Below are 22,323 nucleotides of genomic sequence, written 5' to 3'. Positions count from 1 at the left end.
GCCTCTGGAGGAGAAGGAGTCCTGAGCGTTCCGGGACTGCTGAGTTTTCTGGAAGCACAGCTTCTTTTGCCTTCGCTGGTTCCTAGAAAAGGACCTTTGAGGGTTAGAGAAACGGATCCCGACAGCTGACCGCGTATTCTCGTCTTTCTCACTCTGGACAAATGTATCGTGGACAGTCTTCCCAAACAGGGTGGAACCGTCAAAGGGTGCATTAGCGAAGGATGCCTTGAAGGGTTCTGAGAAGTCGCAAAGACGGAGCCAGGCATGATGCCTTAAGGCGATGCTGGACCCACTAGCCCTAGCGGCTCCCTCGGTGGCATAAGAGAGTAAACGCATGGACGTATTGGACACAGACTTGAGAGTGGCCATACAAGCCGAGGTCGTCTGCTTATCCTCGGCCGACATGGACTCCGGGGGAGACTCAGCGTACTCTTTCAAGAGGTCCCGCTGCAGTTAAATTACGTGGGCCAACTAATTCAGCATCCTTATAATAAAGGTGGCTGAAGCAAAAGTCCGCTTTCCAAGACGGTCCATCACCCTGGACTCCTTGTCGGGGGGGGGGGGGTGAGGAACTTTCTTGAGCGAGTTCCTTTTTTGTGGTAGCCGCCACCACCATGGCATCAACCGGAGAACCTTTGTTCCAAGAAGCTCTATCTACCGGTGGACTCAACATTTTGTCAGGCCTTTTGGGTATAGGCTCCACAGTGTCCGGTTCCCTCCAAGCTCTGGTGGTGATAAGGTCCACCAGAGGGGTCAGCCGGGGGACACACCCAAGAGATAGATGGGCTTGTGTCGAATGCCTCCAGGAATACAGACTCAGAGGAAGGTTTTTGGGCAGACCCCCCCCCCCCCCGGCGAAGGATTTCCATAATGTCTCCAAAGGAGACGTCTTCAGGGTGTGATTTGGGGGAACCTTCCCCTTCCTCCAACTCTGTATCCTCTGTGAGGGACTTGGGGGAGTCCAAGTGCCTCCTTTTACACTGGCATTTGTGAGGAACCTCCTCGGGTGGACTCTCCAGGGAAAGCTCACAAATGGTTTTGTGTTCCTCCAAGGGAACTGTCTGGGGCGCAATAGACACAGGCTGTCCCTGGGGGGGACTGGATGACGGAAGACAAACCCAGCTGCGAGGGAGCAAGGATGGACCCAGAGGACAGAGTGAGGGGTCTCGATCCTTCAGAGAGAACCCTCTCCACAACGTCGAATGCCGAGGGAGAACCAGCCTCCCTGAAACTGGTAACCAAGACCCTTGGATCTGACGAACGGATCGGAGCCAAAGCTGGAACAGCCGGACCCGAAGGGACAGTATGCCCTGACCACAATGGAGCCGATGACACACACATCCCCTCGGATCCGACGCCCAACTCGGCTCCAAGAGCTCGGATCCGAAAGCGGATCCGACAGACTTGAGGGTGTGGCTGGCGTCGAGGCCGAAGACACCATCAGCGCTGACCCCCTGACTCCAGGGCTCCTCAGATCCATAGACTCAGATATCCGATGGTGGATCGGAGAAGGAACTATCGGGGTGAAAAACGGAGCCGAACTCCCCGCACCGGAGGAGGGGAGCCAGCAGTACCCCCATCTGCAGTTGAGTTTGTAGCAACCTTCACATCATCCAATCCATGTCTGCTTCAAAAATGCTCCGAGTCGATCTGGAGGACGCCACCGACGCCGGCCGGAAGAGCCAACGCGAAGATGACCTAGAGGGTGGTCTAGCCTCCTCCTCCGGCGAAAAACATGGTGAACAGAGACGAGGAGAGGATGGCCTGGTAACTTTTACCAGAGACAAGATTACCTTAGCGGGAGGGGCCGCTGGATCCAACTCGGCCTGTCACTAGCGGCCCGTCTCTCTATCTTTATCCTATTCCTTGTCTACATGTCTCTCTGTCTCCCTGTGTTTTTCTTTGACTTTGTCTTTCTTGGCCTCTCTCTCTCCCTGTAGTAAGGTGGGAGGGTGAGTCCCAGAAAGGGGAGAAGGGCCTGAAGTCTGAACAGCCACAGCCGTGGCTGGTGAGGAAGCAGCAGAAGAGACAGAAGATGATTCTGTGGGTAGAAGAACCGCCAGAATTAACTTGTTCCCGATATCCTGCAGGGCTCGGGGGTTGAAGGCTGCACAGATCTTGAAGTCTGAACAGCCACAGCCGTGCCTGGTGAGGAAGCAGCAGAAGAGGCAGAAGTTGATTCTGTGGGTAGAAGAACCGCCAGAATTAACTTGTTCCCGATATCCTGCAGGGCTCGGGGGTTGAAGGCTGCACAGATCTTGCAGCCGGAAGACAAATGGGCCACCCCCAAGCAAACTACACACAGAGTGACACCATCGGCTGGAGACAGCTTGTGGCCACACTCAGTGCACTTAGAGAAAGTCACTTTCTGACATCTTAGTGCACACACACACACACACACACACACACACACACACACACACACAGACACACACACACTTTACGGGTGGGAAGGGGGGCCTACACTAACCGAAAGTTAACTTTCAAGAAATGAAAAACCAATAATTATCGTAAACAGAGGGAGACAACTAATAATTATTTCTCAAAATTATCAAAAGGGGCACACACAGACCAAAGTTTGAGAAAAACCCTGACACTTGCCTGGAGCTCAAAAATCCCGTGCTGGCAAAGCCGCAGCAAACGAGATCTGAGGATTGGAAGGAGGTTGCAGTGTAGTATGGGTTGGGGGGAGGAGCTTGGAGCTCGGATCTTTTTGCTTGGTATGCTGCCGGTTCGGATTCGTATCGGAACCAAAACCCACAGGTTGCTGATGAAATGAAGTTAATTACCTCAGATGTTCTGTTTTTTTACTAATTTTGTCCATTATTTGTCGTGTATAAAAGGATCTATTCATGAATCTCCATGTGTAAATCTTCCATTTCAGAGAAAATGTTTTCCCAGCTGATTGTAGCATATTAACCTTATCTTGCTCACTTGGGGAATTATGAGTAATTAAACTATAATAACTCCAGTAGTTGTGTCTGCAAGAAAATGCTTCTTCTCTTAAAAGTCTATAAATAAAGGAGAGACTACCTGAATATGTATGCTGGTGTAATACTGTTGATTGAAGAAATTGTAATAATATCTTGGTGTCATGTTTGCTAGTGGGTGAGGCTAGTTTCAGCTTATAAGATATAGTAGAAGTGTTTGTACATCTAACCATGAGGAATTATTAAATGTATTTTCCTGTATAATATGATCCATTGAACTAGTCTTGTATTCATAAATTAGCTGGAACCAGTATTTGAGTTCACCGTTTTTCAGTTGAGAAATTTTGTTAATATCTGAGGTAACAAAAGTCTCTTGTGTATATGCTATAGGAAATAACAAAAAAAAGTAGTCTATATTTAACATGTTTATATATAAAGTTTCTAAAGTTAATTATAATATTATGTAAGTAACTGGCAGTATGATTAGGATTAGTATATGTGTGATAAAATATTCTTTTAAGATCCATATAAAAGGTATGTTTATAATTCTAGTTGATATGTTGTTGGTCTCAGGCTGATACTTCCCATAAAGATTTCCATTTAGCTAAACAGGTTATATCTAAGAGCTGAGAAAATGATCTGATTATAGCGGAAATCGAACAGCGATTTAGATCTGGGAAAGCTATTCCACAATTCTTCCAGCTGTTAGTATGCTGATTAATAGTAATTCTAGTTTTTTTTGTAACCAAAAGAATTTTAGTATTAATGTGTTTAGTTTATTTATAAACCTTTTTGAGGGTAGAATTTGAATGGATTGTATTATGTATAAGATTTTAGGTAGAATTATCATTTTTATAATGGTTAGTCTTTCTTCAGAAGTAATTATTATTGTATTCCATTTTAAAAATAATTCTTGGATATTTTGTAAACATTTGTTATAGTTTAATTGAATTATTGATTATTGTCTTTGGCAAGAATGATTCCAAGATATGTGATTTGATCTGAGTTAGCAATGTGATACGTATTATTTCCCATCATCCTTTTTTTTTTTTTTTTTTTTTTTTTTTTTAATTAGGATATATGGGTAGAATTTTTGTTTTATTGTCATTGAATGACAGACCGGACATCATTTGAAACATTTTAATTGATTCATATAATGACATGAATGAGGAGTAATTTCCCTTTGTGATAATAAGATCATCCGCAAACAGCTGGATTTTGGCTATATAGTCTTTAATCCATTTCCAAACCCTATTATTTCTTTATTGTTTCTTATTTCATTTGCCCAGGGTTGCATGATCAAAGTAAATAGCAGAGGAGAGAGAGAGAGAGAGAGGGGACATCCTTGTTTGGTGCCTTTTGTAATAGCTATTTTAGTGGAAATATATGACCCTATTTTGATATATGCATAGATTTCTTCATATAAATATTTTAGAAGATTAATAAAATTATGTGAAAAATGTAAGCATTACAAAACAGTAAACCGATCCAGTTAACAGAATCAAAGGCCGCATTAATATCAGGAGTAATTAATGGCAAGTTCCTTTTCTTCCTTTGTGAGAAGTCTATAATAGCTAGGGTTCGTTTTATATTATCAAAAGTACTTCTGTTAGTTATAAATCTTGTCTGGTCGTCTATTAAGTGGGGTAAGAATTTCTTCAATCTTTCTGAGAATATATTCATAAACATCTTATAATCAATATTCAGTAAAGATATTGGTCTGTATGAGGAACATAATTTTGGGTCTTTATTTGATTTTAAATAGGGGATATAAATGTATATTTCCAGGATGGGGGTATAATATTATCATTTTGGGCCGAATTATATACTTTGCGTAGTAAGGAAATAGCCATTTTGGGCATTATCTTATATATTTCAGGAATAATTCCATCGTTACCTGGAGCTTTGTTTATTTTAAGCTTACGTACTTGACTTTGTATATCTGATATAGTAATTTGTTTATCAATAACTTCTATTGGTTGTTTGTTTAGTTTATTATATATATTATTGTTAATATAATCTCTTACGTTATCTTGTATTTGAATTTGTTGTGTGGATTGATTAATTTCATGAAAGTGACATCTAAACTCTTCTAATATATCTTGTATACTGTGTACTTCTCTTCTTTTTTGCAGAATGTATTTCTTTTAATAGAATTATATTTATTTAATCTTTTGGTCTTATTCTTAAGGTTTGATAGATGTTTAGGATTTATGGAATAAGCAATAAACCTATATTTTTCTAGTGTTATCTTTGTTTTATGATGTAGGCTAGATCTACAGTCCTCATTTAGTTTGTATATCTCATCCCTTATATTCTTTGAAGACAGGTTGTCTTTATTATTTGTGTATAGTGAGTCCAGTTTATCCTGTATTATATCTTTATCCCATATTTTCATCTCATTATAAAACCATTTATTTGTCCATATAAATATGCTTTTAGGGCATCGCAAATAAATATATCCTGTGTCTCTGATGCTGAGTTTATATTAACAAAGTTTTGTGTCTCTTCTGTTATGAGTAATTGAAAATCCTTAAGTTGTGTGAGATATGCTGGAATCCTTTTAATTTGGACACTATGGGTGTTATTAATATTAAGTTCAAATATGATAGTATTATGGTCCGAGATCGGGTAGGATATAATTTTGCTATTGGTCAGGTTATTCATTATCTGTGTGGAAAGAAATATTCTATCAATTCTAGAATATGTTTTGTATCTATTAGAACAGAACTGTATTGTAATGAGTTATGATCCACAAAATGATAGATGTCTTTGAGTAGGTATAAGTCTATGAAGTTTATAAGTTGTTGAGCTTGCACTGTAATTTTTTTTCCTGAAGTGGTTGTATATTTAGGGTCTAAGATACAGTTCTAGTCACCTACCATAATGATATGTCCCACAGATAGTGAAAGTATTTTATTCAATATGTGTCTAACAGTATTAGTACCAATACCAGGTAACCAATAGTTGTTTATTAATGTACACAGTTTCTTACCCATCTCAATTACAGCCAAGCAAAGCAAACCTTTATCGTCTTGGTACGTTTTGATTATTCTGGGTAATGGTAATGTTTTATTCCACAATATTGCTACACCTCTTTTTTTTTTTTCATATACTCTGAGCTTACTATATTTGTGCATTTATTTGTATCTAAAATTTAATAGTATCTTTTGTTAAATGGGTTTCTTGTAAGAATACTATATTAGGTTTATGAAAAGCTAGATATTTAAATAAATTACTTCTTTTATACGGATTAACGGTGGTGGTGGTGCTGCGGTAGCGTTGTCGCCTCACAGTAAGACGTTATCCTGTTTGATTCTCAGCTAAAGCGTCTTCTGTGTGGAGACATGCGTGAATGAGCGTACCTTCGCTGAAGGTTGTGCGTCAGGGCTGGCGACTCGGCATGTAAAAATCTACTGCCAATCATTAGCAGACCGGACTTCCGCTGTGGTGACCCCTAACCGGGAAAGCCGAAAGATACAACTTCTTTTATATGGATTATTCAAACCATTTATGTTAAGTGACATACCTTTCAACATAGTCATAGTATGTAATTGCACCTGAAAGATGTGTTAGTAACATATCAATATCATATGTATTATGTGAAAACTTCCCCAAAATTGAATTGGTTCCTAGTAAAAATATTAAATCGTGTCTTTAGGAAAAAAATGTATTCCTTGAGCTTTATTCTCTATATTTTCTGTATATAAGCTACTCTGATGTCAAAAAACTCTTTTTAAAAAAAAATATTACGTACACTAGATAAAAACAAACACCCCAAAGCTCCCCACCTGGAGTTATAACCTCCTAAATCCCAATGACATCTGTCACTGAGATCAACCCCTAAACTGTAACAACATAGTACAAACTCCACTAATAACAAACTTTATATACTTTAAGTTAGAAACATTAAGATAACCAAATTCTTATGAAATCATTAATTGTCCTAATATAGTGTTATCTGGAAGGTTTATACGTTCATAGATGTCATATCCAATAAGAAACCTGTGTAACCTAATAGATTCAAAATATGATTTACATTCCAAAATAAGGCAAATGTCTAACAGATTATTTAAAAGAACTAAGTAATTTGGCCCACTGCCTTACTAATAACATAGATAACAGAAGTTGTTTGTATAAACAACATTTCTATTAGGTTATCAGATATAATACGTTATCCAAAACACAATGTCATTGTTCAAACCATGGTTTGTTTAAATGTAATTCTATTTAGTATTAACATGTTTGTAACTCTCGTTACATCTCTTCCTTTTATTTAACTTATACACATGAACACGAGAGGGAAGAGAGAGAGAAAAAAAAAGTAAAACAAGGCTAACATGTAGTTAGGATCCCTTGTAAATTGTTATACTTAGAATGACTGTTTAGAAGACGCAAGTGTAATTATAAACAGTATGTCATTTTAAATAAATATTGTATCATCCCCAAATGGGATGTAGTCACTATAAACACATGTATATACAATTGCTTTCACTAGTGGCAAAATAACATATCTATTTGCAAAGTTCTTTTAGTATACCACTTTTATTATTCAATTCTTTGCTACGCAAACATTCTCAAATGATATGCATACCCTTACTTATAACACTTAAATATAAAGATTGCTCAAATTTGTGAAGATATTAACTTTGAATATGGTAACCATAATCATAGTATGCAGTGATACTTCAAAGAAAGATGAGGGAGAGAAAAAAAAATATTTTACACACATGTATATATATATATATATATATATATATATATATATATGAATGTTACCATCATATTTACACTTGTAGGGTATAAGAATAAAGCACACAGATATTTACATTTTAATACTCACACAGTTCTCTCATAACCATCTCCTCTCTCACCTTTTTTCTTTTTTTACATTTTCTTCCTTTAACTGTTCTGTAATCCTTTCAAGTCACAAAAGATTAAGATATTATGTTATTGTAATATGTAATCTTGTCGTCGACCATATAAATGATCATTTTAAGTAAATAAACAGTTGATTTAAAACAAAAGACGACTGTTAAACCAAGTTACAGTCAAAATACAGTTCTGCACTTCCTAGAAACATTCGTCGTGCGGAAATGATGTCATCCAGCTGATTCACACTGTCGAGGGAGTTCAGAGAAGAGATGATTCCACAAACTGTAGAAAGTTTTCCAAATGGATAATTAGCTCGTGAGAGCACTGCATGAGGTAAGGAGAATGTTCAAAGTTGTCTCCCTTAGTTTTTCAGCGGGGAAACAGCCGAATTTCAATAAAAAAAAAAAGTATACATGTGAATCGGCATATATCTGTTTCCCATACTAAAGCATGAAAGTAATGTAACCTTTCCTACTGCTCTTGTCATTTAAAAGCACTGTTTATTTTTAACTGTATATATTCCCTAGAGTTTAGATTAATATATAAATAATGAGCCTTGCAATACACACACACACACACATAACATCTCCCAGCTTCTCAGAGCTAATGTATGCATTGACATTTAAACCCACAGATACTACACTACCTTCCCAACATTTACCTATCCTGAACAAATGCACATCATGTACATATTTAATAATTACATTGTGAACTCTTGTTCTACTCTGAGGGTATAACACAGTTTATGCTCAGTGCTGACCAGTACTGTATGATTAGAAGTGGAAACTGTTATATGAATGTGTTATTCTCTATGACTTAAAGTGCAATTAGAAGACAGAAGGCGGCTTTGAATATGTTATGCATTGTTATTACTTTGAGTTTAGCGAGACATATGTATAATATGCTATCTATACAGGAAATTGTGTGTGTGTGTATATATATGTATATATATACATATACATATACATATATACATATACATATATACATATACATATACATATATATACATATACATATATATACATATACATATATATATATATACATACATATATATACATATATATATATATATACATATATATATATATATATATATAAACTCCTCCCCTCCCTTTTTCTTTACTTTATATTTTCCAATGTATCCCTTCATTTTATCTTACATAGAATATTAAATATTTATAACTGTATATATAGCTGTGTGAAATTAAAGTGTAATATACAGCTAAGTAGTATCCTATACTATCAAGCAAATACGGAGGTAATGCATTTTTATATGGTAAGCTTACTTCTATAAAATTAATACTTAAAGTGTTAATTATAAATATATTGATGGTAGATTGTTATATTATATCAAATTAAGTTATGAATGAAACATTATATATGCAACGTATGAAAAGCCATGTAGATCTTACCTTGTATTTATAACATATCAAAACAGACTTGTTAATAAAAGCATAGTCCACAATAATAGTTTGTTTTATAAATAGTCTGTATTTCTCATTTATTCTTTATAGTCTCTTGTTTTTCAGTAGATTTCCATGTTGATTTAGCAGCCATTCTTTTAAGAGAGGGGTTAGCCCACTCCATCTCTTCTATTTTTTTCCAGTAATTTGTGTTTTTGAACATATGTCACAGCAGAATCAAGATCCTCAAACAATGAAGGTCCATCAGGAAGAAAAATCTTCAGCCTTGCTGGAAAGAGGCGAGTCTTAATCTGTACCTTTTTCAGTTCTTTAATTAGAGGTTAAAAAAAAAAAAAAAAAAAAAAAAAACTTTCTTTTGGTAATTACCATTGTTGAATAGTCATTATCAAAGCGAATTAAAGAGTCATTGTATTTTAAAGGCGATTCTGACCAGGCTGTTTTTAGAATTAAGTCTTTATCTGAAGATGATAGGAATTTTACTATGACAGAGCTAGGTTGTTTCCTGTTGGTACTGTTTCCTGATGTGAGAGACCGACGTGCTCTCTCTATACCGAAAGAAAGCCTCTGGTAAATCTAGAAATTTTGACAGCCATGAGTTAAGAAACTTGACATATTGTTTCCTTCTATATTTTCCTAAAGACCAAAAATCCTTGTTGTAATGAAGTATTTTGTTTAAGCAAAAATTCTATGACATTTTCATTTTCTAGCAATCTTCCATCAAAGTCCGTTAATGATTCCTCAATACTAGTAATTTGAATTTTTTTCTGTTTTAGATCCTCATGAAGCATATCCATCTGCTTGGTAGCTTTTTCTTTAAAGTTGTCTATTTTACATTCAGTTATATCAATCTTAGTTGTCAGGTCTTGAATAGTTGTTATTAAAGTCTGTAGTTCCTTTTTTTTTTTTATACTGGAGTCCTGGTTGTTTGCCTTAGTATAACTCATGTTGAAAATCTCTCAGAAGTGAAGTATTTGTTCAGATGAAGGTTCTGACTGGAAATTATAACCAATTTCGATTTATAAGTAGATATTCTTGAAGAGAATGTTGAATACTATAAAATTCTGCAAAAATAAATCCACTTTTTCTTGATATGAAACAAATTTTCAGTGAAGATATATTTTCCTTAGTGGAGCTTGTGAAATCTGCTGCTACACCATGACCACGCTAGCCATGCCACCCCCCCCCCCCCGAGAACATTTTTTAAAGTCTAAAAAGGTGCACATTTTCCTACAGAGTACTCAGTCAGTAATGCTGGGAAGCAAACGGATAAAACAAAGGAAATTATTCCTCTGATCTGCGACATGGGATCTGAACTGTATAAACATTTTGGCTAAGATCATGTGTAAATTATCTGTTCTTATCAGTTTAATAGCAAGGCCCTACTAATTTTAATGCTATCGGCTGACAAAAAATTACTGGAAAATGCAAATCAAAAAACTAAACAAGCTGTTATTGAAGCACTGAATACTGTAAAAAGAGATAAAACTGAAACAGGATCTTCAGAAAAGGGAAGGAGCAGGTTACATTAAATAAACTTAAGTTAGTGGGAACAATGCATTCACAATAATGTGCAGGAAAAAGAAATAGGTTTAAGGGAAGGAAGGGAACTGACCAATTTGAGCTATGCTGGAGTGAACAACAATTCCTAAGAAAGAAAGAAAAACATATGCAATGCATAATACATGAAAATGAAAATCAATGTGGTTTGTTTTCTTTTGCATTGATTTTTTAATTCCCTTAAGCTTAGAATGATGTCACAGGCAAAGGCCATCCGGCACAAAGCACTCAGAGGCTAATAATGCAACAGTTTGGATTTATTTTTAAACTCTAGCCAGATTTTTGCATAATCACCAAAAATGCACTCAAAATCAACCACAGATAAGGTCCACAGTATGAAAAAAGTCCACCTGATTAAGAAAAATATAACCATACCTCTCCCGATCCACTGTACTCAAAACCTTGAAGGAGTACACAAAAACAAGCACCCAAATGGAACAAATAAACCGAAGAAACAGCTGCAAGTTACAGGAAGAACTAGAATCAGGAACCGGTAATAGCGTAAAAAACAAATTTAATTTCCGCTTTCGTCACAACTTCTTCAGAAAACACATGATACTTTACATTAATCAGTATATATAGCCATATAAAAAACAATTAATCAATTACTAATGCAAAAAAATCCATTTAAAAGTATATACATATATATATTATTTATGTGCTAAAACAAGCCTTTAATTCCAAATCAAAGTTACTTTTGTTTTTGTTTACATGTAACTTACGGTGTTTTAAAAAACATTTAAAATTTATACTTTCATTCAAACCAGGAAAAACATCGGATTTTAATTTTATTTGCCATAGACATTCCCGCTGTTCTATATAATTCTTATGATCACCAGCCCTACCATCCAATTTACACTTTTCTAAAACAGAAAATAAAAATTTTTTGAAATTAGGGCATAAAATGGAATGTTTGTATAACGCATTATTCAAGTCTTTAGTTTTTATGGCATATAAATGTTCCTTGATCCTAGTTGCTAATGACCTCGTGGTCATACCCACGTAAAAAGCTGTGCAAGAAGAACATACACCAACGTAAACTACCCCTTCAGTATTACAATCTATGTAGTCACTAATCTCAAAAATCCTATTGGAACTAACAATATCAATATAAGGTCCCTCATGAATGTATCTACAAACTTGACAATTTTGACATCGATACATGCCCTTCTTACTAATAGAGTAATTAACGGAATGCTTCTGGTTACATTCCAAAATATTTTTAAGGGTGTTCCATTTACGAAAAACAAAATATGGTTCAGATCCTGAAGTACGTAAAATATCCTTATTGCCTTGTATGACCTTCCAATTATTTCGTAAAATATTTTTAATGTGATCATAATCACTACTTATGTCAAAGGTACACACTAACTGCTCAGGGCTCCTGTTAGAATTATTGTTTTTGTGAATGCCATGACAATCATGAATAATTGCAGGGAAGTTAGTAGACCTTTTGTGGTATATTTCTTCCCCAGTGTTAAATAAAAATGTCTGATCATACCCTCTTTGTAAAAATAATGAGACTATAAAATGAAATTCATTGATCAACATTTCATCTTTAGATGTCATTCTACAGGCTCGGATAAATTGTCCTCTAGGGATGTTTTTCTTCATATAAGTGGGATGGCCACTGTTAAAATGTAAATAGCCATTGGTAAAGGTCTGTTTTCTATAAATTTTACTATGAAAAGATTTATCTGATAGATCCCACCATATATGTGTGTCTAAAAAGGAGTACACATGAAACCAAAACCTCCTAAGAAAAAGAAGCTGTGCCATTCACATGCAAAGGTAATGCAATGCATGCACACATACTGTATAACTAAAAAAAACTTTTAAACAGTTTTAACTTGTTACAGGGCTCCTTACCTTTATACTTCTAAGCCCCTTCTCAAGCAGGCTAAGCATTTCAGATAGTTTATTATCAGAGTGTACATTATACATAGTCCGGCTACGCTCCTGCAACAAGCCGATGATGTATTCGTTCTCAATTTGTTCATGCATTTTAAACTCTCTAAATGTAGCAGAGAGTGACTGCAACAGAGCACGGAAATCATTGTTGTTAGAAAAGTTGGTCTTTGATAGCTACAAAGAAAACAAAAGGCACAAAATTAAGTTTAAGTATACCAGAGGTAATATAAGCACTTGAAATAATATCTGCAGGAAAAAAAAACAGGGCTGAAGGCACTCAGTACTTAATACTTGTCATTCTCACTTGGTAAATCATCAGAATACAACAAATTATTTTTAATTTATGTTGTACTGTTTACATTTATGATACGGCTGCTAGTTTTAGGTAATGTAATAAAATATGCCATCTGAATTCTTTAAGCAGATTTCCTTGCATCATAAATGTACAATGCAGAAAACTCCTTCACTTAAAGAGTTTTCACACAGGGATTACAAAAACCACCCTGGACTACAACCACTGCTGCATTTGTGAAGTGGCATAGAGTACAACTACACTGATGACATGATATCAAAGTCCCAGATATTACCACAACTATAAACCTGAAAATACAAAGTGTTAAAGGAAATCGTAACTAATATTGTGTGCATGGCGCACACACGTATACAGACCATACACATGAATGTGTGTTTACAATTATATGCACTCAAATTGATCTATATAACAGACACACAGTACACTTCTATATACTGGTCAGCAATATGGCAGATGATACACAGCAGATTCTTTTTCATGTCCACACAGTGACTCACTGTACAGCCCTCATACCTCTCCACTTCTTTGTTTAAGAATTCTGGACAAAGGCAAAAATAACGGTGGAACAAAAGGACAAAAATCAGAGAGAAATTTAAAATACTACTCTGATAAAAATAAAAAGTTGCTAGAACAACAGGTTTTGCATCAGTATGCATGGTCTGACTGATAAGAAGTCTGGCCCTCAAATGCATGTCGTTATTTAGTGATTACATTCCATGATAACTTGCCAGAAAACCACAATTTTTAAGAGAAACAGACCAAAAATACAAGGTGACAATCTGGACATTCTGCAAAATTCTGGACATTTGAGAGGTATGCAGTCCCTTCAAGAGGGTTGTCCTCCTGGCTACATTTGCACAGTATAAAAGAGGTGTTTCTAAGATGAAGGTCGCGTAGTACTTCTCACCTGAGTGTTAAATCTAATTTACCTCATGCCTCTTCACTTCCCCAATTATGATCACTTCACAGAAGTACCTTAATGCACCAGAAGGAAGCAGATTAGAAAACTGAATTGCAAAATTTCAGAGTTTCAGAATAAAAGGGGAACTCACAGCACTACAAAAAGCATTTTCATTGCTAAATGTTTTACAGAAGAGAGAATTTTTCCACTACAGGCTGTGACTACAGTATCACAGCCACAAGCAGAAAGAGTTCAATGAAGTGTCATGGTTTTCAGCTTCTGAATTTCACATAAAAAAAAAAAAACAAGTTATGGTCTTACCATAATGTTCCATATGTATTATTCATCTTCATTCATTACTGATGGGTGTCGGTTGTGTCCTAGGAACAGAGTTTGCCTTATAACAAAGCTCTTGCCAGTCAAAAAACTCTTGAGCTAAGCTTTACCCATAGTGCCCCTCTCCCGGTTACCACAGATCGAGTTTGCCCATGATAAAGAAAACAGAGGCTTTTTCTGAGCAGAAAACAATGTGGGATTTGGACCAAATCCAATCCTCCAGGAGCCCCTTGGAGGGGGATGGAGGGTGGGACGTAATAAATGAATGAAGATGAACACCGATGGAACGTTATGGTAAGAACACAACTTCTTTATCTGATGTTGCTAATCTTCATTCATTCCTTACCGATGGGACAGAATCCCTAGCTACTTTTGAGTCTTGGGAGGCCCTTATGGAAGGATGTTCCCAAATACCATTGAACCAAAGGATGCTCTCCCCCTGGAGACCAAATCCAATTTGTAATGAGTGATAAAGGTATGAGGAGTATGCCGCCCAAGTCACAGCAGCACAGATATCATCCAATGAAGCCTTTGCATATGAAAAGCAACAGAAGTTGCCACTGATCTGGCAGTGTGCGCTTTGCCCTTGCACAGTAGAGAAATTTTATTACCTTGGTATAACAAAGAAATACAGTTTCTCAACCACTAAGATAAGGTCACTTTAGAGAGACAAGAGTTTCCCAATTTTGGGCCTGAATAGGAAACAAATAACTGGTCTGTTTTACGTACGGATTTAGTTCGGTCCAGATAAAAACACAATTGCCTATATACATCCAGCAAATGAAGACAGTATTCTCCTTTATTTGAGTAGATAGGAAAAAAGGCTGGTAGGTCAACTCTCTGGTTAAATGTCAATTCTGAAATAATTTTGGGCAGAAAAGAAGGGTTAGTCCGGAGTAATACTCTGTCCTTATGAAAAACCATGTAAGGGTGTTTTATGCACAAGGCCTGAAGCTCAGAGATGCATCTTGTTGATGTGATGACTACTAAAAACAGTGACTTCCAGAACAAGAACTTTAAATCGCAAGTGGTAGCAGGTTCGAAAGGTGATCACGTCAGGGATTGTAGTACTAGTGTTAAACTCCAAGGTTCAATAGGTTCTTTGAAGGGTGGTCTGATATGACAGACCCCTTTCAAAAAGGTTTTGCAGAGAAGATGGGAGATTAAAGATGAGTCTTGGAATCCATTATGGAAGTTTGAGATAGCAGCCAAATGTACTCGAATGATGGAGACTATTCCTCCTGAATGAAGAAGACCTGACAGATCATCCAACACCACACTAGCAGGAGCTGAGCAAGGGTCTAGTTCTTTTTGTTGGGACCAAATAAGGAATCTCTTCCACTTGCGGAGATAGACTTTTCTGGTGCATGGTTTATGTGAAGCCAGAAGGATATCACATACTGGAGAGGTGAGGTTATTCTGCCTGGCGATTAATGGAAGTGGAGAAACCAAGCTGTTAGCTTGAGACTGGAAATGTTTGGGTGAGTCAATCCTTGCGGGTGAGAGATCAATTCTGGAGTTGGATCCAGAATCCATGGTTGGTATACTAGCGAGGCTAAAAGAAGGGAAACCAAATTTGCCGTGGCCAGTAAGGAGCAATGAGGATTACTCTGCTTCTCAGCCAAAGGGCCTTCTTTAGAAATTGAGGAATCAGGGGAAAGGGAGGGAAAGCATACAGAATTCCCATGGGCCAATCGTGTGCATCCCTCTGAGATTCTCCCTGTGGGAAGATTGGGGCAAAGTAGCTGCTGCATTTGTGATATGATGGGGAGGCGAATAGTTCACAGCAAGGCTGGCCCCAGCGGCTCTAGATCTTCGCCGCAATGATTGGATTGAGGAACCACTCATAAGGCAGTAGGATACATCTGCTCAGCTTGTCTGCAATCACGTTGGAAATCCCAGGAATATGCACTGCAATCACAAAGAGGTTGGAAGATAATCGCCCACTGCCAAATTCTCACGGCCTCTCGACACAAAGGGTAGGACTTGGTCCCCCTTGTTTGTTGATGTACTAGACTACTGACATATTTTCGGACTGTATAGCAACTGTTCCTGACGGCAGGACAGACTGAAATGCTTGCAATGCTAGAAACACTGTCCTCAGTTCTAGAACACTGATATGCAGATTGGCCTCTATGTCTGAACCCGTGCCTTGGACCATCTTTCCCTGAAAAAGCCCCCCCACACACACACACACACCTTTTAGGGAAGCGTCCGTGGTCACTGTGGCCTTTAGTTGAGATGGAGAGAAAGGGTGACTTCACAAGTGTTTCTCTGGCTTAATCCACCAAATTAAATCTTGTTATGCAGATTTGAAAGGACATAGGATGATGCGAAGAATACCACTGCATTAGTAAGAGCCACTGGAGAAGCTTCATGTGTACTCTTGCTTGAGGAACTACTGTAACTGAAGCTGCCATTGAACCCAGAAGTTGAAGGACCGCCTGAGCTGAGACTTGGTCTTGACAGAATATCACCCAGAGTTATGATCTTAGCTTTTCCAGTCTGTGATCTGGGAGGGAGACCAGGCAAGATTAGGTATTGAAGGTTGCTCCTATAAATTTCAAGGTTTGAGGAGGAGTTAGCCTGCATTTCTCCCAGTTTCCAGAGATTCCTAGGAATTCTGCCAGGATTAGAGTGTAGTTTAGAGCTGTCACCAGTAGATGCTTGGTGGGGGCGGTAAGGAGCCAATCGTCTAAGTATGTAAATACCCGGAATCCTTGTAGTCTCAAGTGAGCTATTACCACTGTCATGCATTTGGTTAACACTCTGGGGGCTATAAAGAGTCTAAAGAAGGGCAGTGCATGGAACTGGTAGTGGCTGGCTCCCAGCTGGAAGCTAAGGAACATCTGTAGTGTTTGTCCATTTTTATGTGGCAATATGCATCCTGAAGATCTAGTGAGCACATCCAATCATCTTTCTCCAGAAAGAGGAGGACAGACTGAACCATGACCTTACAGAATTTTGTTTGGTTGACAAATTTGTTCAGAATGCCGAGATCCATATTGGTCTCCAGTCCCCTGTCTTTTTTGGCACTAAAAAGAATCTAGAGTATAATCCATATCTTATTGGGTCTGGTTGGACTGCTTGGATGACTTTTTTGAGACAGCTTTCTTATCTCTTGAGCTGCTGCTTTCCTTTGATTGGGTGGAACATCAGGAATTTGTCTTGATGATTTTGGGTACAGGTTGAATGGTATGTGGTAACCTCTGGCTATGATCTTCTGCACCCAAGAATCTGTGGTTACTGTTTGCCAAGCAGGGAGGTGCAGAGAGAAATGCCACCCCGACTGCTTCCAGAGGAAAGCAATCAGGCCGCTCTTCAGGAGCACTGGTAGGGCTGTCCAGAAAAAGAATCCCTGGACCCCTGGCTATACGGGCCCCCTATGCCTCTGTAGGGACATCTTCCAGAAAATGTACCTTCTCTGCCCCAGGGAGTAAACTAGCCACATGTGTCACAGAAAGGACCCTGGGATTTCTTGTGCCACACCTTTCCACTCCTCTGATTCCCACAGTAGGGAAGTTGGGGGGGGTGGAAAAATGTATACCCAAGGCAGACAGGGTCTTGCCGTCCTTTTCACACCTGGCCAACGTGTCTTTCACTTTTGGGCCAAAAAGGGAAGCAGCTTCCACTGGGGCGTCAAGAAAGGAAGACTTAAAAGGGTCCACAAAGTCACAAAGGCGTATCGTCTCACGATGTCGCCTAAACCCGCAGCTCTAGCCGCCCCTTTGGTAGTGTGAGAAATTAACTGCATGGACGAGTTGGATATGGATTCCAGGGTCGCAAGCTGTGAGGCAACTTTGTCACATACCTAGTCAGACTGCACCTACTAAGGTTTCTGAGAGTTCCGAGACTAGGTCTCTCTGAAGGCTAGTAAAGTGTGCCAAATAGTTCAAAGACTGAATGGCAATGCCGATGAGACAAACACTCACTTCCCTAAACTGTCCACTGCCAGAGACACTGTTTGGGAGATGGGCAGTCTGGTTCTCCTCTGTGAGCTCTTTCCTACTGGCTGCCGCTACTACCATAGCATCTACTAGGAGGCCCTTGGACCAATGTGGACTTTCCTCAGGAGGGGGTAAAATTTTGTCTGGTCTCCTTGGGACTGGTTCAACAGTATCAGGACTCTTCCATGTGCACTGCATGCCGAGCTGGACTAGCTCTTCTGCAGGCGGGGTCACCCAGGAAATAGAGGTTTGAGCACGAAAAGCCTGCAAGAATACGGACTCCTTGGAGGAAGGGTTGGTGGGCTTCCAGTCTCCCTGCTGTTTCAAGAGTTCCAGTACGTCTCCAAGAGAGACATCCTCAGGGCCAACCATGGGGTCCCCTCCACTTCATCATAGTCCGCATCTTTGGTGAGCGACTCCTCAGGGGAGTCCATGTGCTTCCTCTTGCACATCATCTTGCGTGGTACCTCTTCAGCGGGGGCTTACTATGAGGACTTCAAATGGGGGGCACCCCGCGGTAGGGTATCTTGAGGCTCTTGTGCTCGATGTCCCGATGCCGTGGTCTGTGTCAGCTGCAGCTCAGATGGAGGACATAACTAGTATTCCGATGCAGACAGTTTGCCTACAGAGGAAAGGGCCCTCTCCATCACTAGGAAAGCTGGCCCGTTTGAAGAGGGATGGGAGCCCGGAACAGAGAAGGACAACCTCAGAACCGGGGTCACACCCCATTCCAATGAGCCCACTTCCCAAGGAAGGAGCCCCAAGGGGACTCAATACTGTCAGGACTCCCCTGACCGTAGTAGACGGAACTGTGGAAAAAACAGGTGCTGTACTAGGGACAATGGTGCCTGCAGTCCAGTCATGATCCTGAGGATGGCCGGCTCCGAACAAGCCGTAGCCCAATGGGTTGGCTCCGTAACCATGATCTGCCAGTGGAACTGAAGAAGTGGGAACCAACAGATGCATTGGTGCTGAGAGCTTAGATGCCTGCAAGGAGGTCAGAGGAGAATATGTTGGGAGTCTGCGGAGATAAGACTCCCAACTCCAGATGGGAGGAGAGTTTTGGAAGGTGTTGCAATCCCCTCTGACCATCAGCAGCTGATCCACAAGGCGCACCACATCCAAATCCAAGAGGCTCCTGGTTGATTGGGTCGATATCCCTGACGGGAGTCAGGCTGTTCCAAAACGGGGCTGAACTGTTGCCCAAAGAAAGTATCCACCGTGGGTGAGTACTGGGTCTGAGCAGACTGGCCTATCGGCACCGTGGTCTCAAGACCAGTAACATGTATGGGGAAAGTGTCCAGTGCTTGAGTAACTATAGCTGGTGCCGAAAAGGGTGGAACAAACACTGGAGACAAAACTGGTGCCAGTAGACATCGTCATTGCTCTGGCTAGTGCCGGGGTCACAGTTTTTGAAGACTGCACTGAAGCAGAAAGCATTAGCTTCGATACCAAAGACAGTGCCGTGGAGGGTGGTTGAGGCCCTGGAGCCAAAGTGGTCTGTGTCAGTTTAGGTATTTTCTGCTGGGTTCGTGCTCATCAGAGGGTGAGGAAGGAACTGTGTGAGGTCTTTTTTTTGTGTTCTCTGCTCGGAGGAGATGAGCCCTCAGACCCAGAAATAGTCTCTTGAGAATGGTGTTTTTAGAAGACCCTTTAATATTTAGCTTGTTCTTTCTCTCGTTCAGGGAATGAGAGCTGACCCTTTACATATATCACAAGGAGGCTGAACCGAAAGGTATGGGACACCCAGACAAACACAAGAAACATGGGTGTTGGAAGTAGGCATTTTGTACCCACATTGGTTGCACTGCTTAAAACCTGTAGTCCATTTTTGTCTGATATGGTGGAAAAACAAGCTAAATCCAAATTTCTAAATACCAATAAACACAGCAAAAAATAGTACAAACTATATAATGAAGGATAGAGAAATGTTTATTTTGTTTTAGAATACAAATAGAGACAGGAAAGGATTCCAACAATGGTATCAAGATTACCTCAAAAGGTAAGGAGAAGAAAGAGAGAGAGGGGAAGGTACTTGAGATTACCAAGTTGGTAGGGGAAACAGGAGAAAAACACTAAAAATGGGTAAATGTTTAGTAAACAAGGAAGTTAGTAAGAGTAAAAAAGGGAACATTTGAAAAAAGGTTTTAGAATCATAATTTTTAAAAGTACTTAGTTGAGAGCTGGCTTGACACGTCTTTATGGCTCCAGGGCAAACGAGACCTGGGGTAACAGGGAGAAGTGCACTATGGGTAAAGCTTAGCTTGAGAGTTTTTTGGCTGGCACGAGCTTGTTATAAGCCCGACTCAGTTCAGGGGACAGAACAGACACCCATCAGTAAGGAATGAATGAAAATTAAAAACATCAGATTGCATTTCACTATGAAAAGCACAGCATTTCTTCTAAAGTTTTCCAAAAAGCTTTTAATCCAATTTTGCGGGGTTTTTTTTCTTTTTTTTTTTTTACACTAATGTTAGCTGTATAGCGAGATCTTTTAGAAAAGGATAGGAACAGATTACATGTACACTGCTGGAACAGCAGATGCAGAGTAATGTTTTGGAGGAGGAGTGAGGTTTAAGGGAAGGCAAGAATTGATAAGACTTACGTAATCTTGGACTGATAATTGTATAAAATGAATATATGTGATGTGTAATGTTTTAACTGTAAATACATTCATCTAACTTGCTTTCTTTATATAATATACATTTTCCTAGATCTTAAATAGTAATTCATAAAGGTGTTTATAGGCAAGTATTAGGAAAGCAGCCAGTGTGTGCCATTTTAAGCCTAGCCAATTTCCCTTCTTGCACTCAAAATAATCTTTCCCATTTGGTAACAGACTGGCCTTACTCATTCCATAGTCAATACCCCTAATAAGAATAACTGGAATTATACCATAGATAATTTTAAGGGACCCCCCCCCCCCATATGCATGGGATAAAGCATATAGGTGCTGCCAATTTCCATTAGTAGTACAGGGGCAGCCCAGGGTAAATTTTCCATTTCCCATTCAAAATTACACTAGAATATGGACAGGGATTAACTGTGTTTTTTGTGCAGAGGAAGTCTGTTGCACAGCAGTAGTATCCTCTGCGAGATGTACCTGTCCCTCCAAATCATTCTGCTGATGTTGCAGGAAGAGGTTTAGATCCCTAGATAGAGTACAGTAAAATCCCCGGGACTCAAGCAACCGGCATTTTGGCTCGTATGCAGGTATACGAGCCAATCAAAAATCGCAAAGCATCTCTGAAGCAACCAGAACATACACTTAACCAGAATCTACAAATCCCCACAGGCACCGGTTAAGTGAGACCTTACTATATTACTGATGCCATATGACTTGCTGATGTGCAGCAAATCCATCAGTATTGGTCAGAGGATTCCTTGTATGCCAGGACAAATGTGACCCCTTAACAGTCTACAGGACACCGAATAAAGTGATATGGCTTTGAACTGGACATCTTGTTTAGGCCTTGCATCCTTTTAGTAAGGTATCTTTGTGGGCGTTCTACTTGTTGCATGTGTCTGAACAGATTCACTAAATAAAATTCTCCCTTAGGCATGCCTGACCGAATGAGGGCTTTGTACAAAAGGACATTAACATCCCTAGATCAAAGCACAATCCTTTTGTTCATAAGCTGTGTAATATAGCAGGGCTTTCTTAGAAAAATGGGCACGTTGATCAAAAGTTAAGTCACTGTCTACATAAATTTCCAAATTCCAAACAACTGGGTCAACTCTTAGGGGCATATTGTCAATGTGGTAGAATGCCTTCCCAATGGATACAAGAATGCATTTTTTGGCATTTAGCTTCAGTCCATGATTTTGGCACCAGTTACTTATTTGTTACAAAGCTTCCTGCAGGACGGCAAGTCATTTGGGGTATCAGTAACTGCTCCTAGCTTGCAGTCCTCTATAAACTTAGTCAGCCAGAGCCATTTAGTACTGACTTTTGCTTCAGAAAAGTAGTAGCCAAACAGGACAGATCCCAGCACAGAACGCTGTGGGAGTCCAATAGTGCATGGACTCTCTGTGGAGGTAACTTCCCCAAGAGAGAGGGGAAGAGAGAGAGAGAGAGAGAAGGAGGAAGAGAGGGGAGGAGAGAGAGAGGGAGGGGTGATGG

General features: G+C 39.2%; 1 protein-coding gene across 1 annotated transcript in view; it reads right to left on the bottom strand.

Moving 5' to 3' along the window:
• Positions 1-22,323, bottom strand: part of FBXL5 (F-box and leucine rich repeat protein 5) — a 2,105,165-nt gene that overhangs the window by 1,842,508 nt on the left and 240,334 nt on the right. The window contains exon 2 of the mRNA XM_044062581.1: positions 12,662-12,877. Coding sequence (XP_043918516.1) covers positions 12,662-12,877 — 216 coding nt within the window. The remainder of the gene's footprint in view (positions 1-12,661; positions 12,878-22,323) is intronic.

This window comes from Protopterus annectens, chromosome 2.part1 (assembly GCF_019279795.1).
Source record: "Protopterus annectens isolate FY-2018-M chromosome 2.part1, PAN1.0, whole genome shotgun sequence".
NCBI classification, from domain to species: Eukaryota; Metazoa; Chordata; order Ceratodontiformes; family Protopteridae; genus Protopterus; species Protopterus annectens.
Note: the sequence above shows the minus strand (reverse complement) of the source record. Positions and strands in the feature narration are given on the sequence as shown.